We start from the raw sequence: 26,717 nt of genomic DNA on the forward strand, positions 1-26,717 counted from the left end.
ATTTAGCAACAGCTATTCAAAAAGAGAAAAAAAAATGGAAAAAGAAAAAGGAAGCTCCTGAACCCCCTTGAGCTCCACCTTTATGTATAAATGAACAAGATAAAATCAAAGGAACTTCACGGGCGACGAGGTCTCGGAGCACGATTTCCGCCTCATAATTGCGCTGATTATTACCCGGAAACTTCAGTACTATATTTTTAGACACTCCTTGGTTTTCACAGGGTACTTCACATTACACCAGACCTTTCGTTCAGCGAAGACACTAGTTCAGCGAAGAGCCCCCAGTGACCCGGAGCTTCTCCTTATCTTCCTCAGAAGGCCTCCCTTTGTTCGCCGTGCAAAGACAGACGGGTACAGGTTTTGGGTCATCCAACGTGCAACTAGCAAGGATTGTCGAAAGATGAAAAATCCAGGGAACCGGTCTGGAAAAATTGGCCGTATCTCAAAATAACGTGATGGAAGTCCCCGTTGAAAAATAAACTACTGTAAATAAATGTTATCTGGCTGCTTCTGCGCGGAAAATGCCAAAGCCCACTTAGACTAACCTGAACATGAAAATGCAAACACCGAACTTTTACCAACCTTATAATCCACTAACTAACGTGCTGTTCCGTCGCGTTCGTTTCATTTATCTCCTATTTCTTAATTTTATTTATTTATTTATGTATTTCCGGAATAGCAAGTCGACGTCCCGTTTGGCTGACCTTTAGCCTTTTTTTTTTCCTTTTCGTCTAATAAATATATCCCCCCTCCCCCGTCGCTGTCGTTGGTTGTCCTTGCTTCGCGAACGTGAATTTGGGTTCCAGAAAAGACTGTTGCTCATTGCGTGGGCGGAAATAATTGTGCAGCGGCCGCTTGATCGATTTTTCTTATTGGTTCACGTGGAGCGTTCATGAAAAAAAGAAAAAAGGAAATAATAAAGATAAAAATAAAAATAAATCGATCAATAAAAGAAAGAAAGAGAAACAAAAAATAAAGCTGCAGTTCTAAGTACCGTTATCCTAGGAAACATTTATCTGTGTGTAATCCGCTTGCTGGCTGTTTCAACATTACGAACATTACGGGCAGTCCTGTTGAACGTTACTGGAATGTTTGTGAAGTCGGCCTTCCACTAACCGTAAATACGAGAGATTCTCGTTAGCCTTATGAGACAGTTGACTGAGTAAGCACAAACCCGAAACGGCAAAATCGAGCAAATTGACGTTTCATGTCAAGCTAATAAACTCATCTCACTTCTCTATAAGCGCACCGAAAAAAGAAGGGGGCGCGGATAATTGCTCACCGGACAATTGCTCACCAAAAAACTGCTGAGGCCGGACAATTGCTCACCACAGAACCGTTGAGGCCGGACAATATTACTCACCGCCTCTTTCACCACACTTATGTTGAGATTTTATTTCGCGTTTATGGCGCTTGATTTTTTTATGCTATAGCTGAACTTCTTTTTTAGTTGTCTAAGTTGCTTCAAATAGATCTAGGAAATCCACCAGTGAAGAGGGTGAGGCGAGAGGTCGTCCACTTGCAGGCCCGCATGAAGCGTCTTTGTCAGAACCTGCGTCCATGGGGCGCTCATATAGAATTTTTTCCAAGGGGAGACAGCAAAGTGCTTCCAGTGGGGCAAAGCGTGCAACCACCTCACCTCCTTCCTTGGGGACGCTGCGGACTGTGCGGGTGTTTACAGGTTCACATTATTATGACATATGAGAAAAAAAGAAATAGTGCACAGTTTTCACAAGTGACCCGGGCCCCTCTCACGGTACACCCATGCCTGCGTCACCAAGACACAAGCCGCGGGAGATTTAAAAACACATCACTATTTAAGCGCTAAAATTCACGAATTTTCTCTGTCTGTCCAAGTCGGTCTAGCGAACGAACGCCACATTTTAGCGCCGTTAGGCTTAGCAAGGCGGACACGATTGAACAGCATGTTGGTTAGTTTATTATTAGGTTAGTCGAAATTCGTTGTTGGCAGTTTCCCGCGCGCGACTGTGCATTTTATAGTCAGTTAACATTTATTTACAGTAGTTTATTTTGCAACGGGGATTTCGGTCGGAGGTACATCAAAGTTCAGTTAACATAAAAAAAGTCAAGTATATGAGCGCCATGAACGAGAAATAAAATCACATCACATAAAAACGCGAAATAACATTATATATAAGTGCGGTGAAGGAGGCGGTGAGCAATTGCCCGGCTTCAGCGGTTCTGTGGTGAGCAATTGTCCGGTGAGCAACTGTCCGGTGAGCAATTGTCCTGGATCCAAAAAGAAGAGTTTTATTGGTCTCGGTGGTCTCTTACACGGGCCGCGACAATGCTGGCTCGTCTACCCAACGTACCCCCCCCCCCCCGACAATGCTGGCTGACGATAATCCCTTTACGAGCAGCTAAGTAAGCTTTTGTTCTGGTCTCCAAGGCCATGCCCTAAGTCCGCTGTCCATGAAAGTAAAGAGGAGAGAGGGAGCACTACAGTGCGCGTGCGCGCCGCATGGTCGGCGGATGGATACGGCCAAAATGTTCCGCGCGGTCTTTCCTGTGCTACGGCTAGAGGGCGACACAGAATGCCGTGGTTTACGGGGCTTTGAGACGGTATTTATCCGTACTCACGTTTCATGCTTTTTTTAAACGGAAAGTGGTAGACATATAAATTTGATGTCTATCGATTCCTGAAATATTTCCAGAGAAAGTAAATGGAAAGTTTTTCCGAAATGTCTATAGAAGTTTAATAAAACCTGTTCAAAGTGGGAGGAGAAAAATTGTGTATTTTTTTCGCATTCGTGACGTCGCCGTAAAATACATACGACATGTACTAGAAATCTGGTAGCGTAATGCTCTTCATCTCGTCTTCCTCTTTATGATGAAACCACCCGCGTCAAAATCTGCGCGGCGGTTACCGAGAGAAAGCATAAAAACTGTTCCATAGGAAATACATTGGGACGGAGAGCTGGTATGCCCTCTTAAAGCTTCCTTCCTTCACATCATCACGAGGAGAATATGTGGCACCTCAAGCATACTACTTTTACTGCATAACCGGCACGGAATGCCTGTGACATATGTTACACATTCTTATTTAGTTTGTTTCAGGTAAGCAGTTCTTCAATGCTATACGTGAAGAAGACTAAATGTTGCAGGGGGGGGGGGGGGGGTTCGGACTCGCTCAAAAAAGCGTGACCACAAGGGAGCTGCCATCCGTTGGTCATGGAAGCCGTTGCCTTCCGTTGACTGCTTCATTCTGCTAAACTTGATGTGCTCGTTTTCCTAAATTCATCACTTGTTATCTCAAATCGGCGTACTATGTGCGTACCTCATATGCATTTGTTAAACAAATAAGCAGTGAATATTTTGTCACAACATCATTTGCTTGTGTGCTGTCGTGCGTTCGTCACTTTATTATCACGAAACTCGAGCGACCAGAGCATGGAATGGCGGGTGGTTTCGTTTTTGCCACTTCCGGTTCCCGTTGGTTCGCAGAGCAGCATGAAGATGACGGTTTACTGTGTGTGTTTATTTTTGGGTTACTGTTGTCTTCAGAAATACATGCCTCAATTCGTTACCATGGGTAACGATTTATTGATTTCGCTCGCAAAGCATACAAACGCCACTTCAACACGTCATAGACAGTAAACATCTTCATCTGTGTCGATGGAAGCGCGAAGTGTTTGCGGTGTCGCAGGTAATCTCAAAGATAATTTATGATTCACGTTTGATATGACAGTGTTTAATTTATTTGTGATTCCGATAGCACTACCCAGTTCTGCACGTATCCCGAAGATTCGTACGTACTCAACGGCTTTGCATGTTTGCATCGCTTCCCACGCTGGACGTCGTTTCTCCGTTTGTTATCCCACCTGACTGCACAGGGTTGGCAACAAACGGAGCAGCTCCGCTGTAGTTAGGGGGCAGAAATTCGTCCACTAACACTGTCCATGACCAACGGATGGCTGCGCCCGGGAGATCACGCTCGGTGATTGGAGAATTCTATTGACGGCGCGCCAAGTACGTTCTCTAGAGTCTTCCTATATTAACTCTATGAGATGTTGTACAGATATGTGGCTGGAACATGACTAACCCTGCTTAAACGCATGAAAAACCTGTCAGTGTAAGAGTAGAAGCCATTGCTTCTGGAATATTGTGGTTGTGTGTGCGGAATTTTTCCTTTCTTCTAAAGAGGAGCTTCGCACTACCTCTACCTCTGTTTCTTTTTGTAACCCTGCCCCCTCCCGCCTTTTGTAATGCACCCTTATGGGTACATAAAGTTCAATGAAGTGGAATGAAATGACTATATGCCCTTCATGTGTGCCAACATAGATGTGTTGGCCCCAAATCTGTGAAACTGCTGTTGCTGTTGGGTGCTGTTATCTTGCAAACCATCCCGCCCCATACGTCATCCATTAATTTCCAGAATACACTAGCTGAAGACATCGCATGTTCATCACTGGCTATTGAAGTTAGGTGGTCAGCCATGCAAAGGAATCTATGTTATTTTTTCTGCATATTAAGCAATGTCCCACATTTCTGCTCCCAGACTTTCTCCTTGAGGATGCAGTACACCGTAATATACTGTCCGGTTGTGTAGCTTAGTGCTGACACAGCTGGATGAATATGTCGGCTTTTGCAAAGTTACAACTGCCAAAGTGTCTCAAAAGGTAACTGAAAATGTGGAAGAAAGATATAAAATCCTAAAAAATAATAGGCAGCACATTGTAGATAAGATGCATCTGATTTAAAGTTTCATTCTTTTCTTTATATGAACTTATTTGCATTGCATTCATTTGTCCATTGCAGACTTCCACTTACTGTCCATTACATATCAATACAGAAAGCTAGCAGACAATGATCAGTGCTGCTGTTTGCTGTGACACCAGCACCTCTAGGTGTGCCTTGCTTTGATATTCCACGGCGTTGTTTATCAAGGGATAGCACAATCTCTCAGTACACAGCTGTCCAGTGTATGACTGCATAACTACGCAGTGCACAAATGCATGGGGCACATGCACAAATTTTTCAGAGCTTTACCATCTGTATTTTAGGATGTCTGCAATACAGGACAGTGTAGAAAACTGGGAACAGTCAGAGAACTATAGCATGACTGAAAAGCTAAAAAAAATTCTCAAGAAAGTTGTATAGGGCTGCTGATGTAATCATGCAATAGCTTAATTTGCACAATTGAACAGTGGCATTTCTCAGAGCAGCCTTGCCAAAGGAGACGCAGAGGTCACACGGGCCTGTCATGTGATTTTACTGTCAAAGTTGAGCGATCTGTGTCAGAGTGAAGTGATAACTGTAACTGCATCACCACAGAAATTATTTCTGAACAACAAGCCTAAATTAAAAGCCCCAGCTGGCGTATTACAGCATGGCATCAGCTGTGGGGAGTTTTTAGGCGTTGGTGGTGGTGATTTTTTTTTTGCATGTAATGGTGCAATGATAATGGAAGTGAGATTGTTTACAATGCCAGTATGAAGTCAACAGAGGAGCTTATAAAGAATGAGCACACAGAAATACATAAGTCTCTGACCAAGTACGCAAAAATGTCTCCTCAATAATATATTACTTTGAACAAGCAAGCACAATGCAAATAGCAGCACGGACTTGCTTGTAGCTATTGTTGCAGTTGTTGTTGTATGTGTTTGCCTTCGTCCATTGTATGTTTGCTCCACCCTTGAAACACCATTATTGAGACAAATAAGACCTTCTTTACGAGATATTTGATCCATTTTAACAGCAAAGAGAAGATTGTTTGTATTTTGTGTATGTGGTCTCAATAAACAACAAACTCTGAATGGCTCTATAAAACTCTTTGAAATGATGCTGGCGATGGCGATGGTGTTTCTTGGTACGAACATGTGATGAGTGCAGGACAGAAAGAATCTGACCACAGTGCATACACTGAGGCGGCTCCTCTCCATACGGCAGAAAACCCATGGGTCAAGAATGTATGACCAGTGTGTAACCTGTTGAAAAAAATCATAGAACTCTCTATGTGTAAATAAATGAGCAATATGAGAACAGCAATGAGTAGTATGAGTGACGTTATGGGCAGTGTGAGCAACGTTGTGCACAGTATGAGCTGCATTTTGAGCAATATGAGGAAGGTATGAGCGCGGGCCATTTAGTTAACCAGTTATTCACCTAGGAGTGCTGGCGCCATAGCGTCTGGTGATGGCCTTTCAAAAGACGCTCGTCACTGTCGGCGGGCCGTAACGGCCGTAACTCCATTCCCATTCGTCCGATTCTGTTCAAATTTTAGGTGCATGTTTCCCGTTCCGTGTCCTACAACATTCTTTTTGGCTCCTGGATTCTCGTCCAAGCCGTTGTGAGTGTCATCTCACTGCTTTGGCGCTTACTTGCTTATTCTACCCTGTTTCTCGGAGCCGTCTGGACGTATTTTGTTCCCCTCTGCTTGGGCTCATATTTTCGTCGCCGTCTCCATGCTATGACAGTGTCTTTGTGCCGTTTCAGTGATCATTGAAGGTGTTTTGTGTGTGTACCTTGGAATCAACCTACAGAAGCCGTGGAAGGCGTGTGCGCTTTACAGGTACGTTGCAGTCCCGCTTTTCCGTTATCGTTCGTTTTGTCTGTCGGGCTAGCTGTCTGCAACTACCGTATTCGTGCTTTTTGTGACTGTTTGTGGAAAGCGTTCGCTGATAGCCTTTACATGTGCGTATAGAGTGTTTAAAATAAAGCCGTGCACTAAATTATTGTACCAAAATTTTGTGGCTACGTGCTCCAGGGCGCACGTTAGCAAAAAAGTGTGTATTTGGATGTCCCAAAGTGAAGCAAGCCACAAACACTCTGTGTCACTAACCTGTTGCTGTAGTGGCCAGCGAACAAGTATATGCACTCAGTTTTGCAAGCACTGCGCAAACTATATTTAGATGTTTCAGAACCGCGTTCATTGGACGTCACCAGCATTAGAGGAAGGTTATGTTCAATTTTAATCGGCAAAATGACCTCGTGCGTTGTTCTGACTGACTAAGTACAACTTAATGCTTTGAAGGTGTGATCTATGCGTTGGGATCAGAAACTGACCCTAATCAGGTCCATTTCAGTATGAACCCATACGGTTGTATAAGTTGTGGGAACTGGAATACTTCTAGGCGCAGAAATAATGCGCAGTTCTAATTTCGTTCTTTCGTTTTCAACAGATACCTTCGTCAAATATGCAGAAGAAGGTAAACTATCGATATCAAGGTACCTGCACTAGAAGCTCATCAAAAAGTATTTGGCAAGCTTTCTGAGTAACCTACGTCGCGCCAGTACCTGAATAAACCGGTATTTTGTAATCACGTGTTGTCATTTTAGCTTAATCACGCGTGTCGCACGTTTGCTCAGACGGTTCATGTGCATTCATGTACATGAATACGCTGTATGAGAATGCTCATATGGCTCATACGCTGTATGAGAGTGTTCATATAGCTCATACATGCTCATATAGCTCATAGAAGTTCATATGATTGCTCATACAATAAACACATATATGAGCCCCATGTGATTGCTCATACAGATGGCTTTACGGTTTTTTTCGACACCTTATTCGTAAAACACACGATAAACGATTTTCTGGTAAGTTTCCATGGCTTTGAATCTGAGGTTTAATCAAATGAAGTTTGTTGTCTATCTACGTATCCCAGAAATTCTGCCATTTTTTTATAGAGATATTTCTTGAGTGCACATTTGATATCTTCCTGAGGTATTTCGAATAGTGTAATATCTGTTGCAGTAGCAGCTCTAGCAGCATGGTCTACCAAATCGTTGTCCGGTATGCCTGAGTGGCTGTGCACCCAGCAGGGGATTACGGAATAGCCCTTCTTCTGTGCCGTACTGATTAGGAATTGCGCACGTTGCATAAGAATATTATTTTGTATGTGCCTTCTACAAATAGCGCTAAGGGAGCTCAAGGAATCTGTATATATTACTGATAAGTTTATGCAACCATGAAGAATGTACTTATGTGCCAAGATAATTGCGTAAAGCTCTGCCGCAAAGATACATGCTGCGTTGTCTATACGATGTGGCCTTGTGCACGTGCCAGAAATGATGGCACAAGTCACTCCTGCACTCGACCTTGACCCATCTGTATAAATTTCAATGTAATATCCGAAGTTTTTTCTCAAGTGTTCAAATTCTTAGCAGCAATAGGGCTCCTGCGTGAACCCTGAACATTCATCGTCATTCACCATCTTCTCCCCATCATGCAATGGGATAGGGTGCTGCCTCAGTGGCGAGACATCCCACTACATAATCATTATTTATTTGTTGTTGTTGTTGTTCAAATTCTTCTTGTAGTACTCGTGTAGAAGTTTTCTGTTTACTGTACTTTGTCAATGTGGTGTCAGACTTTGGAAGTGGTTCGCAGGGGGGGGGGGGGGGGGGGGCTCTTACCACACTATACAACTTGGGAGTTAGAAGAAGAAAATTCGTGATACTCAATATCCCACTCAATTCGCATTGAGAAAAGAGGGACAACCGAGGGCGGGTTAACAAAGATCTGTTTCAACCGTATTTTTGTAATACAAGTTAATGCTGGTTGTTTTGAATAATTTCTTATTCTTAATGCGTATAATGCCCCGAGGTAAAACGCCGCCTTTTTAAGGAAGATTCAGTTTTAACATACATACTTTCGACCAGCGAGGTTGGGAATGCACCGAGCACAAGCCTGAGCCCCTGGTGGCGGACAGGGTTTAAAGCCCTCAATACAGACTGACGGACGGAGCCACAGACGACAGATCCGTAATACATCTTTGAGCGAATGCAAGAGGTTATACAGGCGACGCAGTATTTCCCGGTCAGCACCCCAGGACTTGTGTGAGAGAATTTCCACTAAATTCATTGACTTTATACACTTTACGTTCAAGCTTTAACCTTTAAGCACTTAACCTCATGCATCTGTCGTTCACACCTTGACAGCCTTGCCGTACAACAAGATATACTGGATGTTATCCACATACAAAGAGTATGATATGGAAGGTGGAATGGCGCTGGTTATAGAGTTAATTTTGACCAGGAATAATGCGACGCTGAGAACGGATCCCCGCGGGACACCATTCTCCTTCGCAAATGAGAGACAAAGTAGTTCCCAGCTGAACTCTAAACTTCCTGTGCGGAAGGAAATCAGCGATGGATTGAAAACGACAACCCCTTATACCCAAGGAATAGTGGTCCTGCAAGATACCGTATCGCCATGGGGTGTCACATGCTTTTTCCATGTCAAAGAAAAACTGACAAATAGTGTTGCCTCGTTAGCAAAAGATTCACGAATAGCTGTTTCTAAACGAATGAGGTGATCCAGTGTGGAACACCCCACTCGAAAACCGCATTGGAATTCAGATATGCAATTATTTGTTTCTAGAAGATGGATCAGTTGGTTGTTCACAGTTCGCTCTGAAGTTTTGCCTATGCAGTTTGTGAGAGCAATAGACGGTAACTGACAGTACTTGAAGCTTCCTTCCCTGGTTTCAGGAGCGGTACTACAGTGGGAATTTTCCATGTAGATGGTAATATGCCCTGTATCCAAACATGGTTGAAAAACTCGCATAAGTATTTTTTTGGTAAGTCAGACAGGTAGTCGAGTATGGAGTATGCAACTCGATCTGGGCCTGGAGCAGTTGCTTTTGCAGATAATAATGAACGTGAAAGTTCTACCATGGTACCATCATCATTATGTACTGGAAGCTTTTGTTTTTCAGCTATTTGTTTAGTTTCAAGAAATTCACTTGTATAGTGGGAAGAACTTGAAAAGCTTTAGAAGTGTTCACCGAGGACATTAGCTTGTTCTTCTAGGCTTTGACATACCTGGCCGTAGACTTCTAAAAGAGGGACCAAACAGCTGCGATGTCCCCCTCTGATTTTGCGGAGTCTGTCCCACATCACTTGAGATGGGGTATTACAGGACAGATAAGACACAAAGTTGCGGCAAGAGAACCGCTTAACTTGTTTTCGCGTCCTCCTGGCGTTCGCTCTTGCCTTTTTAAACAGTACAAGATTTTGTGTTGTGGGGTGCCTCCGGAATGTACCCCACGCACGATTTTGAAGCTTGCGAGTTTTCTCGCATTCATTATTCCACCAGGGTTTAGGTCGCTCTGGGAGGTGACCAGAAGTCTGGGGAATAAATTCTGTTGCTGCATCAAGTAAGGCGTTGGTAATAAGACAGCTTCTTCTTTTGTTAGATTATCGATAGGAATTAAAGACAGGTCACTTTTTTCTGAAAACTGCTTCCAGTCGGCTAGTTGGAGTTACCATCTGGTAGGGCGTGTCGTCAGTGGGTTCACTAGAGTCATATATTTTAACACCACTGGGAAGTGGTCACTCCCAAGTGGGCTTTCTTCTACAGTCCATTCTATCTCTTTAAACAGTGATGGACTGCTAAAGGACAGATCTAAGGCTGAGAGAGACTGACTTGAAGAATGTATGTATGTGGGTGTATGTGTTCCTGTGTTTAAAAGACTGATGGGCGTCGAACTTCTCTAACGTCTTCCCTCGAGTGTCGGTTCTCGTACTGCCCCAAAGGGGATTGTGAGTATTAAAGCCACCAAGTAGTATAAAACAATTTGGAAGCTGCCTGCATAAATCTTCCAGATCTTTTTTTGTGAAATAGTTTCTGATGGTGGCAAATAGACCGAGCAGAGGGTGACAATTCTATCAAGACACATCTGCACAGCTACAGCTTCCAAGTCTGTAACAAGCTCAAACATTGCCTGCCTGCGTACTGCTGATGATGGCGCAATAACGCCAAAACAGCTGTCCAGTTCTGGCGTGGCGACGCTTGAGCACTTACAAACATATGCTATACGTGAAGCCAAAGAGATCCGGCAACTTTTTTCCCTAAGGAGAATTGCGGTCCTCGTGTGAGGATTGCTACATCACCAGATGCTCGGGTGGCGTCATTTCGATCTCTTTGAAAGACATTGTGCCTGCGCAGTGGATTAGGTGTGTTTGTGTTTAAATATGTTTCTTGAAGACAAAAGCATGCTGCGTTTAGTTCTCGAAAAAATCATTAACATCATGCAAATTAGACAATAACCCACGACAATTCCACTGGAGGATTGTGGGATTCATAATGGTGGCAGTACTAAGAAGAAGAAGGACGTGTGTTACTAACTTTTGCTGACTAGGAAGAGGTTGCGTTATCTGTTTTTCTTTGAGGGAGTGATTCGTTGCAGCGGGGGTCTCTTCCGGGCAGCCGCAAGCTCGTTGTCAGATATGTCGGGGAATGACCTACTCCCGTTAAACTCTTGCACTCTTGTTTTGGGATTGGGAGCTCGGGCTCGCAAAGGAGCTCACAGAGCTCGTCTCCTCGTCGCAATCCGTGGATGTCACCTCCGTCGACTGTGAGGACACAAGTGTCGTCGGTGTTAGTGACACCACGGGAGTTGATGGTGTTGGAGATGATTCTGCACCTCATTTGACTTCAATTGCGTTTGTCTGTGTGTCTATTTACTGTCCACTCTTGTCGTTCTTGTCGCTTTGTGACTAGTTTTACTTTTTGTTTTACAGCTGTAGCGAATGATTTCTCAAAAAAAAAAAAAAACAAGGGAGCACATTTTTTCCTGGCTTCTGGATAACTCATGTTATGTGTAACCTTAATATGTAGGACCTCCTTTTCAGATTTCCATTTTGCACAAGATCAAGCGTTAAACAAATCTATGGAAGAGTAGTTGACACAGCGGTCTGGCCCTTTGCACTCTTTGGTCTCGTCGTCAGACTTGCCACACCGTACATAGCAGGCAGAGCCACGGCACGAGTCTGCGGCAAACCTGTTACAGGAAGCGGCGCAATGGGTTTGGAATGTATGACCGCACATCGGCCGAGAGATACCAAACTTTCAAGTTTTCTGGTAGAGTGGGGCGGTCAAATATAAGGATGATATTTCGTGTTGTAATGTACTCGTTGTTCTTCCTGATCTTTATTTTACGGGCATCTATGACATCCTGGCCTTTCAAGTTTACAAGAATTTCAGAGACAGTACAGAGATCACGCCTCGGCTGGTGTTTTGTGCAAATATGCTGAAATTATTTTGCCCAACATGTCATGTGCGTTCAAGATAGTGTCACAGTCAGATTCTGAGGATCATTTTATTAGCAAGCCCTTATGAAAATGCATTTTGTCTTTCTGCAGACTTCTTGTGGACTTCTTGTTTCCTGTCTTGACAGTGTGTTGACTTCGACTTCTTGTTGATCAAGTCAACAGGAATTGCCGTTGACATCATGTTGACAGTCTTTTGAAATACCTTATGTGTACCTTGTGTGGACAATGTACATAGGTGTCGTTGTTGACGCTTTGTGGACTTTCTGTGCACCTGTGTAATGAGTATTTATTTCGACCGTTTTATTTTATAGAAGTATTTTGTATTATTAATTACTGCATTATCAGCCAGTAATGTCCCAGAGGTCGACCTCTGGGGGTACCGAGCATTTCCTAACGGGGTGGGGGGTGGTGGTATATATGTATAGAGGCATATTTGTGAATCTATTCATTGGGAGACAGGCTGTATGGGTAATATTAGCAATTTCAGGGTGAGTTAAAAAAAAAAAAAAACCTCCCGGGAGGTAGACAGATCAGTGTTACCGTCTTTCCACTAAACAAAGCGGTATTTGAATCTGAACTTATGATCAAATGTAGCTTAAATGACACTTTGCCACATTTTAGCTGCACACTAAAGCTCTAAATACATTTTCGTTGGCTTTGGGAAGGCGCTTCCTCGTATTATTTATATTTCAGTTTATTATGCAATATATTTCCAACTTATACGACCACATGAGGATCATGCGCATGCGACAAGTTTGCTCCACATTTTGACTCTGCGCCGCCGTGCTTCACCCTCGCCCCTCGCCTTGTCATGAAGGAGTCATCGCCATTAGCATCATCGTAATGTCGTTGGAACCGTTGCAAGACGTTTGAACGGTCTCCGCGCTCGCTCGTCCATTTGTGAACAAAGGAGGCCGTGATTTTGCGTCGTATGGGGTAAGCTGTGTGATCGAAGTGTGTGATTAAGCTTCACTTGTATTCACACCATGACTGTTGGCTTTTGTTGTTTGTTTGGAGCAGCGGCTGCAGTGTTGCGTCCCGTCAGGTAAGTGTACAAGTATCAGTTCGTGGCCGGTGTTGCTTCTGCTAATTTCATTCTCGTTGTTGCAGGCCATGAAAGAAGGAAGGAGGATATGATTTTGCGTCGTAATGGGTAAGCTGTGTGATCGGAGTGTGTGATTAAGCTTCGCATGTATTCACACGATGACTGTTGTGCTGTAGGTTTTTGTTGTTTGTTCGGAGCAGCGGCTGCAGTGTTGCGTCCCGTCAGGTAAGTGTACACTTCGTGGCTGGTGTTGATTCTGCTAATTTCATTTTCCTTCTTGCAGGCTCTACTTTGTTGAACACTAAGCTGGGTGAACCAACTTTGTTGTTGCTATGACCGTATTACTCAGTTTTACTCACTTGTGTTTGAACGTTACTAATTTGCGATTGCACGCCCTATTTCAGACACATATCTCTCCAGCGCTTCAGAGACGTCGCTGGCGCCGAAATTCTAGCTGTTTCACCGTGGGTCGCCAGAAGAACAGCAGATCATTGACTGTCAATTGTGCGACGCGACACTATGTGGCACGAAGGATGTGTACGTGTGAAATACGTAACTACTGTGTGCGCGGGATGTTTTGTATGATTGTGTCGACACTGGATACCACTTTCAAGGTATGCATTTTCGGAATAAAGTAGATACATATATAATTTTGCAGTACTTCATTTCGTGTATTTTATGCGTGTTGCGAGTAAGTGAACATATGCACTCTTAAAAATGAACTTCACCGCATAGCGTGCTCCTAGCCGACCATCAACTCGAATGATATCGCTATGTGACCTGATTTGTTCAAAACGGTAGGCGCACGGCTTTTTTGTGATACTTACGCTGTTCATAATTGTCACAAAAATGGCGTACACCTCCCGTTTTCAGGCAGATAACGATATTCGAAATGATGATTGGCCAGGAGTGTGCTATGCGGTGAAGTTCATTTCTAAGAGAGTGGAGTCACAGGAAGTCTACAGAAAGTCTTCACATCATACGCGGGATGGTGTTACCAGAATTATGTTGACAGTACACAGAAAGAGAACAAAAAATTCCACAGCTATTCTGTTGCCAAATGTCTACAGAAAGTTGAGGGCCATAAGTCAACAAGAAGTAAACATATGATGTAAACATGAAAGCAACACAAACTCTGGAGAATGTTTGTTTTCCATGTTGACCTTGGTCTGTAGAAAGTAAACAGAAACTAAACACCCATTTTCATAAAGGAGTCACCAGATCGCATCCGCATGATTTTTGGTACATTAGATGGAGATGACACCGCCTTCTCAATGAAGAATGGTGACACACTACTCAAGGGTACTGTATTCTCTTTGTCATCTCTTGCATCTGGAAGAACGATGTATTTTGCACTGAAGCTTCTGGTAGGTAAGTCATAGGCTTCGGTTCGGAGACGGTCGTAGAGTTAGAATTTCTAACCATATACGGCGTGGTAACTAGGCATTCCAACAGGTCACCCACACTTCATTCCTATACATCTGGGAAGGTCCCAGATTTTTCAGAAAACCCGTCAGCCGCGGCCTGACCAAGGCTCCGACCGCCACCATTCAAGACTTCTACGCTTCGCCTTACATCCCCTCGGCACGGTACGGAAAACACCTTGGTACCGGGGGTTGGGGTCCGTAGGGCGCCACTCACCAAACATAGCCGTAGCTGGCGCACCATGCGGGGCGTTATGAAAGGGGTCATCCCAATGAAGACTACTAGGAGACACTACCCAAATCCCAGAACAAGAGAGTTAGCACATCTCTCACTCTCCTGTGCCACCATCATCTCCCCCTCCCTTCTTTCACCCTCCCCTCTTCTCCCTCCCCTGGGTACACCGAGCCGCCACTCCAGAGCAGGCTGACCGCACCTTCCCCCTACATTATCACACCCACACCATCTCTACATGAAACGAACGATTCGAGTGTCGAGCATGCACATTACGAGTCGTCGGACGTGCGATTTGGCTGGAACGACCATTCGCTGTGACTGGTTTCGTTTTATTCCGCAGCTACGACCGATTGGCATCGCGAAGCAAGATCGCAGCTGTTTGCATCACTTGAGTTACACTGCATGTTACAGTGGAATTGTCAGATGTTTACTGCTTCGAAGGTAGTGGTGCTGGTGGAAGGGCTCGCCGTTGTCGACCCCACACAGGTGGGCAACGTCACGACTGATGCCCTGGGGGAATGTGTTAAGGGAACTCTGCTGACATATGTCTGAAAACGTCAAAGGAAAACCCAGGAAAAACCTCAGACAGCACAACCGGCACTGGGATTCGAACCCGGGTACCGAACGATGTGTATCCTCTGCGGGAAATTGCTGAGTGTAACGACGTATATTGAGCGGGGCATTTCACACGCTTCAACGTCCAATATCGGCGTGCTGTTTGAGCATTTGGGATAGGTACCCAATACGCGTTCTTCCCATGTTTAGCCAACATGGGCTGCACATGGGCATGATGGACCCCATATTTGTTCTATAATATATATGTTCTGGGACCGCTCCTGTTTCTAGTTTTTATTGATGATATTATGAATAATACATTGTCGCCTTTTTATGGACGACAGTATTCTTCGTATTCGTGTTCGCTCTGTTGATGATCAGATTTTGCTAAATGATTGTTTGAAGAATATATAGCGGTTTGGTGCGATACGTGACAAATGAGGTTAAATCTGCAGAAATAAGGCTATGGCTGTTACCAGAAAAAGGATGTGCCTACCCTTCAACTATGTTATTAACAATAATGCCTTGGCAACAGTAGGCAATTTTAAGTACCTTGGAGTCACTATTACCAATGACCTCTCATGTAATCGACACGTGGACAGCGTCGTCAGTAGGACATTAGGTGAATAATGGTTTTTAAAGTGGAACGTACTGCGAAAACTGCGAAAACTACTGCTACTGCGAAAACTAGACTAACGGCTTATAATAATTGTGTTTGACCTCTTCTAGAATATGCAAGTCCGATATAGGACCTAATCACTGAAGGGAACACTCCCAAGATTGAAGCGGTGCCAAAAAAGGCACTCCATTGTATGTGTAACAGGTTTACGCCGCTGGCTAAGCTTAGTGACCCTTACGACAAGGCGGGATTAGACGTCGTATAATGAAACGACGCAAGTCTGCCAGGTTAAAAACTTTTTAATAATTAACTCTCGTTTATCTCTTATATCTCGTTTTTTGATAAGCGTCCCACGCGTTGTTGCCATAGGTTTCAGATTAAACCTTATGCATGCAAACTTGATTCTTCTCACTTCTTTTTTTACATACGATCGAAGATTGGAATGCTATACCAGGCGATGCTGTGTCCGTGGATTCCGTAAACCCGTTCATGTCAATCATTCAGAGCCACTTGTAATATATTTGTAATGTAGGTGCTCGTTGTTCGCGTAACTCCTTTTCTCTTTCTTTTTTTTTCTTTTTTACCGCTCCTACTTGGGCCTCCAGGAGGAGGTTAGTAGTATCTATGAACAAAATAAAAAAATAAAAAAATGCATATATGGGGAAAATCTTGGCAATACGGGTCCCATATTGGACCCGTATCGCCAATGCTCAGCCAATATGGGACTAAGATTGTGTGCTGCTTGGATTGTGTGCTGGTGACATACAACCCCGAATTATATCTTATTATTTTAGCTAGTCACACGTTGTTTTAATTAACATCATATTTATTTCAGGCTATAGTCGCAATCTCACCATTGTTTTGGCGCACTGTTACAGTAGCACCAGCGGCATGGCCGAGTGGGCTGAGGCGTCCGCTCGTTGGTGGTAACCATGGTCGGGCTGCAGACTGGAAGGTGGTGGTTTGGAATCCTACCGCCGGCTGTGCTGTCTGAGGTTTCCCTGGGTTTCCCGAAGACATTCCAGACGAATGTCGGCACAGTTCCCCCTGAAGTCGGACCAGGACGCATACTAATCCCCCTGTCCCCCCACTCCTTCCTGCTGTCCTCTCTCCGTCTGTCCACATCTGTACGCCGCTCATAGCCACATGCAGTTGCTTCGCGGCGCTAACACGCAATAAAAAAACTGTTACAGTAGCGCCATTAAAACTCCAATCATCATCTTCTTCTTCTACTACTTCTGTATCTGTCTTTCTTACCTGCGCGTGTGCTGCGCGCAATTCAGGTGGGAGTGGGAAGGGTTATCAGTAGGCGCACAGAGCAGGTAGGAACAAAACCCCTTTCCTACTTTTATTTTTAATTGAATTAGTTTAAGAGCATAGCTATACGTATGCTGTTTATTAGAGCATCGCATTTGTTTCAGTAAAGGATCATGGTCATTACATGGAATCTCTCTCACGTCCTTCTCAAGTCGTTCGGCCCTGAAATGATAAGGAGAATCGTGCATGAGATAGGGTAAAAACCACATCAAGTATCAATGTCATCAACCACAGCAAGTCAGCTCAAATATATCGTTCAAGAAACAGCGCAGTTTTCTTGGTGCAGAGTGCTAATAGGTCAATAACTCGATTTATCTACCGAATCTGTGTAACGCGTAATAAGAAAGTTTTAGTAGATTCCACGCTATCACGTTTGCGTACGTAAGGAGTAGCGTTGATGGTTCTGCGCACGCCCGTAACAGAAAGAGGGCTTCGCGCAGTGCGCATATCCTGTAACGCTATCCCTTACTTACGCAAAGTCGATTGCGTACGATGTACTAAAACTCCCTATAATCGCTTTCCCCCTATCGCTTTCTCTCTGCTTCCTACTTTGGAAAGTTTTTTTTTAATGCCGTGCTAGCGGCGTACAGGCGTGAGCAGGTGGAAAGAGGGCAGCGGGAAGGAGTGAGGGGCAAGGGAGTAGCAAGCGTCCTAGACCGACCTCAAGTGGAGCTGTGCAGACAAGCGTATGGAAAGTCTACTGGAAAACTCAAGGAAAACTCCAGACAGCACAGCCGGTGAGGGGAACTTTGAAAGTAAGTCCGTCGCTAAAGGCTACGAATCACCCGCTACTACGCGGCGCCACCATCCTTATCTTGTCGGTTAGCGGCCAGCAGGAACTCTGCTTTCTCTAAACAGGTTCCCTAGAAAATCCGTACTCCCAAAATAGCCCTTCGGACTTGGGCTACCCCACAAGCCTATTATCCCTTCACAAAGGCAAAAGTCAAGGGCGTTGGCAGACGGAAGGAACGTTTTACGGAAGGTTTTCGAGATCCTGCAACGCAAAGACCGGAATACTTGGCACTGAGGCAGTATAACAGCATATGCCTCATGTAATTTTATCAGTTTCTAAAAAAAAAAAGTAAACTTCATCGTGATTTGCTATCGCTTGTTTTCTCTCTTTCCTTTGTTTTTCTTGCTATAAAAAAGGATTTGTCCGACATACTCCTTTCAATATCAGAAAGCGCGACGGTAACTTTTGAAGAAAAAAAAAGAAAAGAAAGAAGAGAGAGAGAGAGAGACAAATACGTAATACGGCGAAGCTAGAAAACAACTGACCTGTCCTCTTCCTATTTTTTCGGGTTTTTTAATTACGTGTTAGCGCCCCGAAGCAACTGGGGCTATGAGCGGCGTTTCTTTTCTCACTGTTGTTTCAGATACCTGTTGTTTTGCTTGTTATATTGCTTGCTTCAGCATCGAGATAATAGTGAGTCTTCCACATTTGAAGGCGAACGACAGTTTTTACACGCTCTACGACAGTTTTTACAAACCCTTCACGCGCTTTCTATTTGTGACAAAAAGAAGATAACATGTTGATTCGGCAAGTTTAGAAGTTTAGATATTGAAATCAAATTTCCTTGTTATATTCCCAACAGACGAATGTCGTTGTCCATATATTTTTCCGTGACGCGCTTTTTCTATTTCTTTTATCGGTTTGACATTGTTAGCGAAGCACTCTATGTGGGTAGTGCACAACGCGTAAAACAGCGTACTGCATATTTATGCCCTGGCTCTTTCGCGGACTTGATGGCTGTACATAATTGTCGACATTTATTTGGATGTCCCACCACATTTTTATGATTTCTTACGTTGAGCCGCAATAAGCCAGGACACTATGTAAGCGTTCCTGTCCCACATTTTACCCTCGGTGTCTGTCTTTCTCGTTCATTTTCTCAAACATGACAACGGTTTGGAAAGCCTTTGAACTCAGCTGGACAATGTGCACGGATTCCGGAGAGCTCTATCTCCATCAAGGTTATCAGGAGTTGGTCCAACAAGATAAACCGTTTCATGGGAAAGTCCGAAAGCTACAAGAAACCATACCGTGTGGTTGAAAATTTATAAGACATATTCAAGTCGAAAACTGATGTGGCTACTGGAACACTTTGTTTGTGTGTTGCACTTGTTTCATAAAAAAAGAACGGGCAAAACGATTGCCCGGTCACAGGCGCGTATGCTCCCTCACACATACACACATGTTTCTGTCACTGCTGAAAAGGGCATGAGCTAACCTGCTCACGCGTTACGCTACTGCGATAGCCTCTGTTATTGCAACAAAATGTACGGAAGGTACAACAGCATGCGAATATGTGCTGAAACAAGACTGTGTGTTGCAATATGCGTACGAATTGATATACCTGTTCCTGCAACAATAAGGGTAGTGTAATATATAATGATATATGGTATGAAATATAATATATTATTAGTCAAGCGTTTGCTGTCGAAGTCCAACCAAGGATGGAATTTGCAATCCCTGAATGAATACAATATAGAATTGTGCCGTATGGATCACTAATGTAGCCAGAAAAAAGAAAAAAAAAAGAAATTGGGAGAGGTTCGATGGGAACTTTACATGGGGTAGATAGAAAGAACGTTTTACGGAAGGTTTTCGAGAACGTGCAATGTGAAAGACCAGAATACTTCACACTGAGGTAGTCTCACAGCATATGCCTCATCTAATTTTATGAATTCCCCCTCCCCCTGAAAAAAGGTAAATTTTATCACGATTTGCTATCTCTTGTTGACTCTGTTTCCTTTGTTTTTCATCTTACCATAAAAAAGGATTTGTCCGACAAACTCCCCTTGCCAACATAACGAATTTTTATCATGGTGCAGACGGTACCTGAATTCAGTAATACGCGATACATGACGGCAGACACGTGCGAAATTCGGGGACGGGTTTTTCTTTCGTGTGTTTGCGTGTGTGGCTGGACTCGTTTCCCTGTCGACAAACACACACACACACACCAATAAGTGTGAAATTATACATACATACACACACTGCTTTATCACTCAGAAAAATGTGTAGCACGTCGTAGCTCGAAAACGATTACCCGTCCTTTTGGTGTTTTTTCTCACTGTTGCTTCGGGTACCTGCTGTTTGATTTGTTACGTTGCTGCCTTCATCATCTGAATTATTGAGGAGATAGCGAGTCATCCTTGTTTCGTAGCTTGATGCACTTTGAGGGCGGACGACAGTCTGCACGCCTGTTTCTGCGTCACCTTTTAGCCATAACCTTCTAAGCGAGGAATCTACTTTGTAATAAAGTGTGGTCAACCCTACGTGCGCTTTCTACTTGTGACAAAAAATTACAGGACGGTTATGTTAGTGTAACGCGAAGTTCAGTGTCAGTATGCGTGTGGTGAAATGAAGCCGCGTGAAAGTGAAAAACGAGAGAATGACATTTTGACTCGGCGTGTTTCCATATTATATTACCTGCAAACAAATGTCGTTGATCGCACGTTTTCTGTGACGCGCTTTCCTTCTTTTATGCTTTTGACATTGTTACTGAAACGCTGTGTGAGTGGTGCGCAAAGCGTAAAACAATTGAATAGACCGCGCCGCTGTGGCGTCGCTCATGATCTCAGTTGTCTCGTGTACGTAAACCTCCAATTATAATAATTATAATAACAATTGCATAGTAGGCTGCATATTCATTATTTATGGCCTGGCGACTGGTCTACCTGCGAAAGAGAGGTTTTTCGTCTGTCTTATGTCGCCTATTTTCCATCACGTAAATTTTATGGGCGGCATTAGAGACGTTGAGCAGCAACGTAGTTGTTTTTGACGAAAACGACAGAGAAAAAAAAAAACGCGAGAGAGATGGAGGGAGGAAGGGATAGTACCTTCCACCAAAATGTGTCGCAGTCTATTTGGTCAACCCCATAGCATCTCGTGGTTGACCACGAACTCCATACCTTATGCACTAAAATTGCCACCCCCTCCAATCGTCTTGATGGGAAAGTTATGCATCAACTTGTACAGCTTCAGGAAGCTGAATTGCATTGTTGCATTTTTGGTGATAAGATATGCCACGTCAGTTCCTCCTGTGTCGCTTAGGTGTGTGTTGGGAGCGCGCAATCGGATTTTTGCGAGATTCACCTCGGTGGTCGCATTCGCTCTACGCTTTTTTGCTTTTTTCATTTCTTTTTACAAATTATGAGGAATCTCTCTTCGGTTTCGGCTTTTTTTAGTTTACGATATAGGCCTTTTCTTCGGCCATGTGATAGTTCGGCTTCATGATATTTCGGCACGTAGCAACCGTAATTTTGAAAACAGCCACCCGGTCCCTTCCCAATTCCGATATGTTGTATAACCTTGCTGCTTTATCACCAGAAGCATCTCGAATCCGGGGTTCTCGTTTCTCTTCTTGTTCTTTATTGTTATTCTTAGCTTTACTCTAATACCGTCTAGCGAGGAATGAATAGATTTTCTAATAGATCGCAAATGCAATATGGCAGGAAACGTAATGCGGACTTGGATAATTTTCGAGTGTCATTCAAGAAATCAAGGTACGAAAATTCGTTCCAAGCTCTCCTACGGATAAATGAAGTTAGTGACGCAGGTTCCGTAGCACGGTTTTCCTAAAACAGTTGACATGGTTCCAGAAATACCAAGTTTTTATTTTTATTTTACTAAGTTACTAACTAACTAACTACCATGTTTTTGTGGCTTCATAAGAACTATTAGCTGGGAAGCCACATATGTAAGGACGCGTACATGTTCACTCGCAATGGTCAAGGACGTCGGCAGATGGAAGGAACGTCATACGGAAGGTTTTCGAGATCGTACAATGCGAAAGACAAGAATACATAGCACAGTGGTAGTCCCACAGCATATGCCTAATCTAATTTTATGAATTCCCCCCTCCAAAAAAAAGGAAATTTTATCACGATTTGCTGTCTCTTGTTCTCTCTCATTCATTGCCTAGCAGTGACAATTCTTTTGTAGGAGACTGCTTGTTGCCCCTAACAGCTTCTAACACGCAGAATGTCAGTGACAGTTGCAGTAACCGAATATGATTCAGCATGCGCGGCGAGGTGCGCAATTGCTATTATTCAAACGTATTGCGATAATTAGGTTCATTACGATAATTATGTTGATGATACCGATTACAGTTTTATACTCCCTTGAGACCATGGCTGCTTGCGTACCGAAGATAGTGCTGCACGAAACGTTACAGTCGTTCATTGTAACAGATTTGGTCCACAGGCATACCACGCGCACGTATTGCTCTCTAGGCGCAAACATAGGGTTCTACGATTTTTAGTTCGTCCACAACAACGATTATGAGCCAAGGCCAATATGATAGGCCGAGGACACGTTGCGGGAATGCGAAAAAGACAAACAAGGAAGCACACAAGAGACACGTTTCGAATAACAGCCTTATGCGTTCCCCCACGATTTTCTTTTACAATTAGACAGGTGGTACAGCAACCAAAGGAATGTGAACGGGCGCGCTTTCCCATTATTTGTCTCAGTCATATGTCCTCCTCTGGCCGTGTGCCATGCTAACCCGATTGGAGCAGGTCAGTGGTCGAAAATATCGTGCAAGTTGGTCAATTTCCTGCTCTTGTATAACGTATTCCAAGTGTTAGAAGACTTGGGAGAAGAATCTATACGATAACCTTTCATGAGACCGCAGGGCGTTGGAGAAGGTTAAAAAAAATAAAAAGAAGACAAGAACATAGGGTGAGACTAATGGAATGTACGGGCCAAATTTCAGGTATGTTAGTACGGGCATTGTGCTATTGCTATGAACATGCCCATGCTGAGTTCATCGTACCGCTAAAGCGGCCATTCGCTTGGCGAGGGTAAAACAACGGGATGAGGCAGTGAGGCAACTGCAGCAAACATAGAAAAAGAGGAGATGGAACACAGCCATTAGAAATTGGTAAATGCATATATTGTTTATGATAACATCCGGGACGAGCTGAACCGCATCACATCGTACGTCTGTCTCTTGGATAGCCGCAAGTGAAAGTTGGCACCACTGTGGTAATCTGAAAAAGACAAAATGCACAAAAACTTGGCAATGTTCTCATGGGCAGAAATGAAATATCGAAGTGAGATACACAGCAGAAGACAGTTCCAAACCTAGAGAACGCTGTCCATTCTCACCCTTTTACTCCTGTGCTGTACCTCAGACTCTGAAAAAAAATCATTGGGGGAGAGCCGCAATACAGGTGCTTCTCAGTCTTGCCCCCAGAGTCAAGGCAATGACACTAGATTAAGACCACTGATGCCTAAGACCATACAAGGGGGGCAAAGACCACAGCTTGGATTGCCTACGGAGAAGAACAAATAAATAAGAGCAAGCGCACTGCACCAGTACAAAGTTACAACCACTTGGTTACAACACGGTCCATTGATACTCTCTCTGGTCACGAAACTCCGCCGGAGAACAATAGGTCAGGTTTGCCTAGGGAGACCCGCCGCCGCGCGGAGGCGCGCGCGTCGCTACTTGGGGAGAAAACGCCAGCTGATACAGGTAAATGCCTCTTCTTTTGCCTGCGTTCTGACCAGTGTAGACGCTTCTTCCTGATATCCACGTGCATCCTTAGACTGTGAATAGATTTCGGCTAATCTATGCATGCCGCAGACGTGTTGTATCCCAGAGTGTTGCTCGGGATATGATAATTCTGGTGAAAAGGTATCGTTTTTCGCGTCGCCGACTGATGCCATCAAGCGAGACAAGTGGAAGCGTTCGATACCTCAGAAAGAGGACTCGCGTTTCAGCTTTGAGCCAAAGTGGACACGTGTGTGCGAGAAGCACTTTGACACATCCGACATTGTCAGAGCGGACGAATTCCTCGTGACACGCGAAGCTCTGAATGACACCGCAAGCAAAGAGAAGGTCACCATGCCTCGCGACAGGTCAAAGCTGCGTCCTGAGGCCGTGCCACGAATTTTTGACGGGTGTCCGCAATACTAGAGAACCCCAAAGACTAAAAGTCGCGCAACGACGAGGCTGCCAGCAGCGAAACCGTTCTCAAAAAAAACAAAAAACAAAAAAAAACGGATGAGTAGTGGTGGTAGAAGCTCGGCGCCTCTCATTGACGTTGGAACAGGAGAACTCTGCGTTCAAGACAGACAGCTAGGCGCATCAGAGTAGAATGTGCGTTACTCTTCATAGAAGCCCTTTGAAACTTCTCTGTTGTAACATACTGCAATGCAGCCAACAAGAGGCCATAATAACACGCATTCATTAATTTATCTTTTCTAGCCTGCTGTAAAACTTGCAAGAATTCCTGTCGGACTGATTCACATGTGTGCATAAAAGCAGAACTTGACCGAATAAAGCGGAAGCTGTGGGACACACAATAGAAGCAGTACACCCTGCTGAGAAAGTTGGCACAGGTCTGTGCAACTTTCAAGGTGTCACATGTACCTCACATATATATATATATATATTCAGGGTGTCCACGCTAAGTGTGAACATATTTTTTAAAAATATATCAATCACTTTTTCCGAGATGAAATCAATTGCAATATAGCATATGCTGAAGGGCACTCCCTAGGGGGGCATTAACAGACTCCTAAGGCAATGTCTCCTAAGGCAATGTGTCAACTTTTTAATTATAAAAGCTACGAAGTTGCTCCAATGAGAACATCTGATCTCTTCGGTCACCAGATACCAAAACCGTTTTCAGCACAAAAATCCGTTCGGTAGATCGTCCGCAAAAAATTCGTGAAGGAACGCCATTTTTTTTCTTTATTTGGTTTATTGCGCATCTTCAAAGAAGCGGCTTTCCTTTACCCCCAGTGTGAGAGAGTGAAAGAGCACAGTGCCGATGAAAGATGAAAGTCACTGAAAAGGTTAACCAGCTGTAGGAGTCGAACCCACATGTTCTGGATTGCCGGTCCAGGGCTCTACCAATTAAGCTATGTATTTGTCCCTTCTATGTCGTTCCAGCCTCAGAACATCAGTTCTCTCATGAGCACAGTGCCGCCTCATGCGTCGAAGATTAGCTTTAACTTGCGGAAACAAAACAAAAACACAAATCTATCGGGTGACTCTATCGCGACTGCCGTTATCTTGGGCTGCATTTTCTGTTTTCTTTTAATCTTTTTCCAGGACGCAAGAGGCGATAGTGTGCTCTTTCATCCTCTCGTATTGGGGGCGAAGGAAAGACGCGTCTCTAGAGATGCGCAATGAATAAAATAAAGAAAAAAATGGCGTTCCTTCACGAATTTTTTGCGGACGATCTATCGGACGGATTTTTGTTCTGAAAACGGCTTTGGTATCTGGTGACCGAAGAGATCAGATGTTCTCATTGGAGCAACTTCGTAGCTTTTATAATTAAAAAGTTAATTATTGAAAGTTAATTAAGACATTGCCTTATGAGTTTGTTAATCCCCCCTTAGGGAGTGCCCTTCAGCATATGCTATATTGCAATTGATTTCATCTCGGAAAAGGTGATTGATATATTTTTAAAAAATATGTTCACACTTAGCGTGGACACCCTGTATATATATGTCCTGGTCCTAGCGTTGGATGCAGTGCGCACTAAATCCAACTGAAGAGCTTAATTTTTTTTAGATGTTGGCTGCACTTCTTTGCCCGCAAAAAAAAAAAAAAAAGAAAAACAAGAAGCTTAACCTGGCTACACCCAGATCACGCCCTGTTGCAAGTGGCAGGAAAGATTCACCACTGTCGGTGAACAGTGCAAATAAGTCTGGCCATCCAAGGCCGTAAGGCATTTGGTCATTTCGTGAGTTGCCCTGGAACATTGCTTTTGCCGATTTTCATAACTGCAGTCACTCACGGCCATTGATGTTCTGTGATATAAAGTCCTCATTGCCAGTGCCGCTGATTGTGATCACTGTTGTTTCGCGAATCATAAAATGTAGTTAATTAAAGCCTCCATTGTGTGTGAAACACGTTGCAATAGCAGTATTGTGGAGTTCTGCTACCTAAAATAGTAAATCTGCAATAAATGATGATTGGGTTCATTGCTGTAGCGCAGGTAGAGTCTTCAATTTTTCAGACATCAAACGTGATCGAAACACTTACAGTAAAGCGTGTCGATGAGATAACTACCTAAACACAGCGTTTTTAAGAGACAAAGCGCCGCTGCAAATTTGCGATCAGTCCCATTTGGACGTCGGTATGTGAAAGCCATTTCTCGCTGAAAGTTCTCCTCTGTCCGCAGCCGATTATACTGCTCAGAGAGCTATATATCGCTGCACACCCGTGCACATGTAAAATAAAACAAAATTCAAAGACGTTGAACAACATTATTTGAACATCAGTTGCCTCAGAACATCAGTTCTTCCATACGGCTACGATGCGCCAGACGCGACCGTCACCACCTGCTGCTTATGCGTGCGCCGCCGCGCGGCAGCTCCGGTCCCTAGGCTAACTTTCCGGCGGAGTTTCGTGACTAGAGAGAGGATTAAAGGACCGTGGTTACAACTTACCGTTTCTCTCTCGCCAGCCGCCGACGAAGCTTGCGGACTGATTTCCGACCGCAACACCGTGGTTTCCGAGGATTCTT

At 44.0% G+C, this 26,717-nt stretch overlaps 1 protein-coding gene and 1 long non-coding RNA gene across 2 annotated transcripts in view; one reads left to right on the top strand and one right to left on the bottom strand.

The window, feature by feature from the left end:
• The first annotated feature begins 12,083 nt into the window (after window positions 1-12,083).
• LOC135400412 (uncharacterized) lies at window positions 12,084-14,156 on the top strand. The gene is made up of 6 exons (XR_010424610.1): window positions 12,084-12,957; window positions 13,042-13,066; window positions 13,132-13,174; window positions 13,243-13,291; window positions 13,350-13,376; window positions 13,471-14,156. It is a non-coding gene; the product is annotated as an uncharacterized LOC135400412 (long non-coding RNA).
• Window positions 14,157-17,280: 3,124 nt separating this feature from the next.
• Window positions 17,281-26,717, bottom strand: part of LOC135378379 (kunitz-type serine protease inhibitor conotoxin Cal9.1c-like) — a 47,474-nt gene continuing 38,037 nt past the window's right edge. Inside the window, exon 3 of the mRNA XM_064611417.1 lies at window positions 17,281-17,378. Coding sequence (XP_064467487.1) covers window positions 17,353-17,378 — 26 coding nt within the window. The 3' untranslated portion in view covers window positions 17,281-17,352. The remainder of the gene's footprint in view (window positions 17,379-26,717) is intronic.

Source organism: Ornithodoros turicata, chromosome 1, assembly GCF_037126465.1.
Source record: "Ornithodoros turicata isolate Travis chromosome 1, ASM3712646v1, whole genome shotgun sequence".
NCBI classification, from domain to species: Eukaryota; Metazoa; Arthropoda; class Arachnida; order Ixodida; family Argasidae; genus Ornithodoros; species Ornithodoros turicata.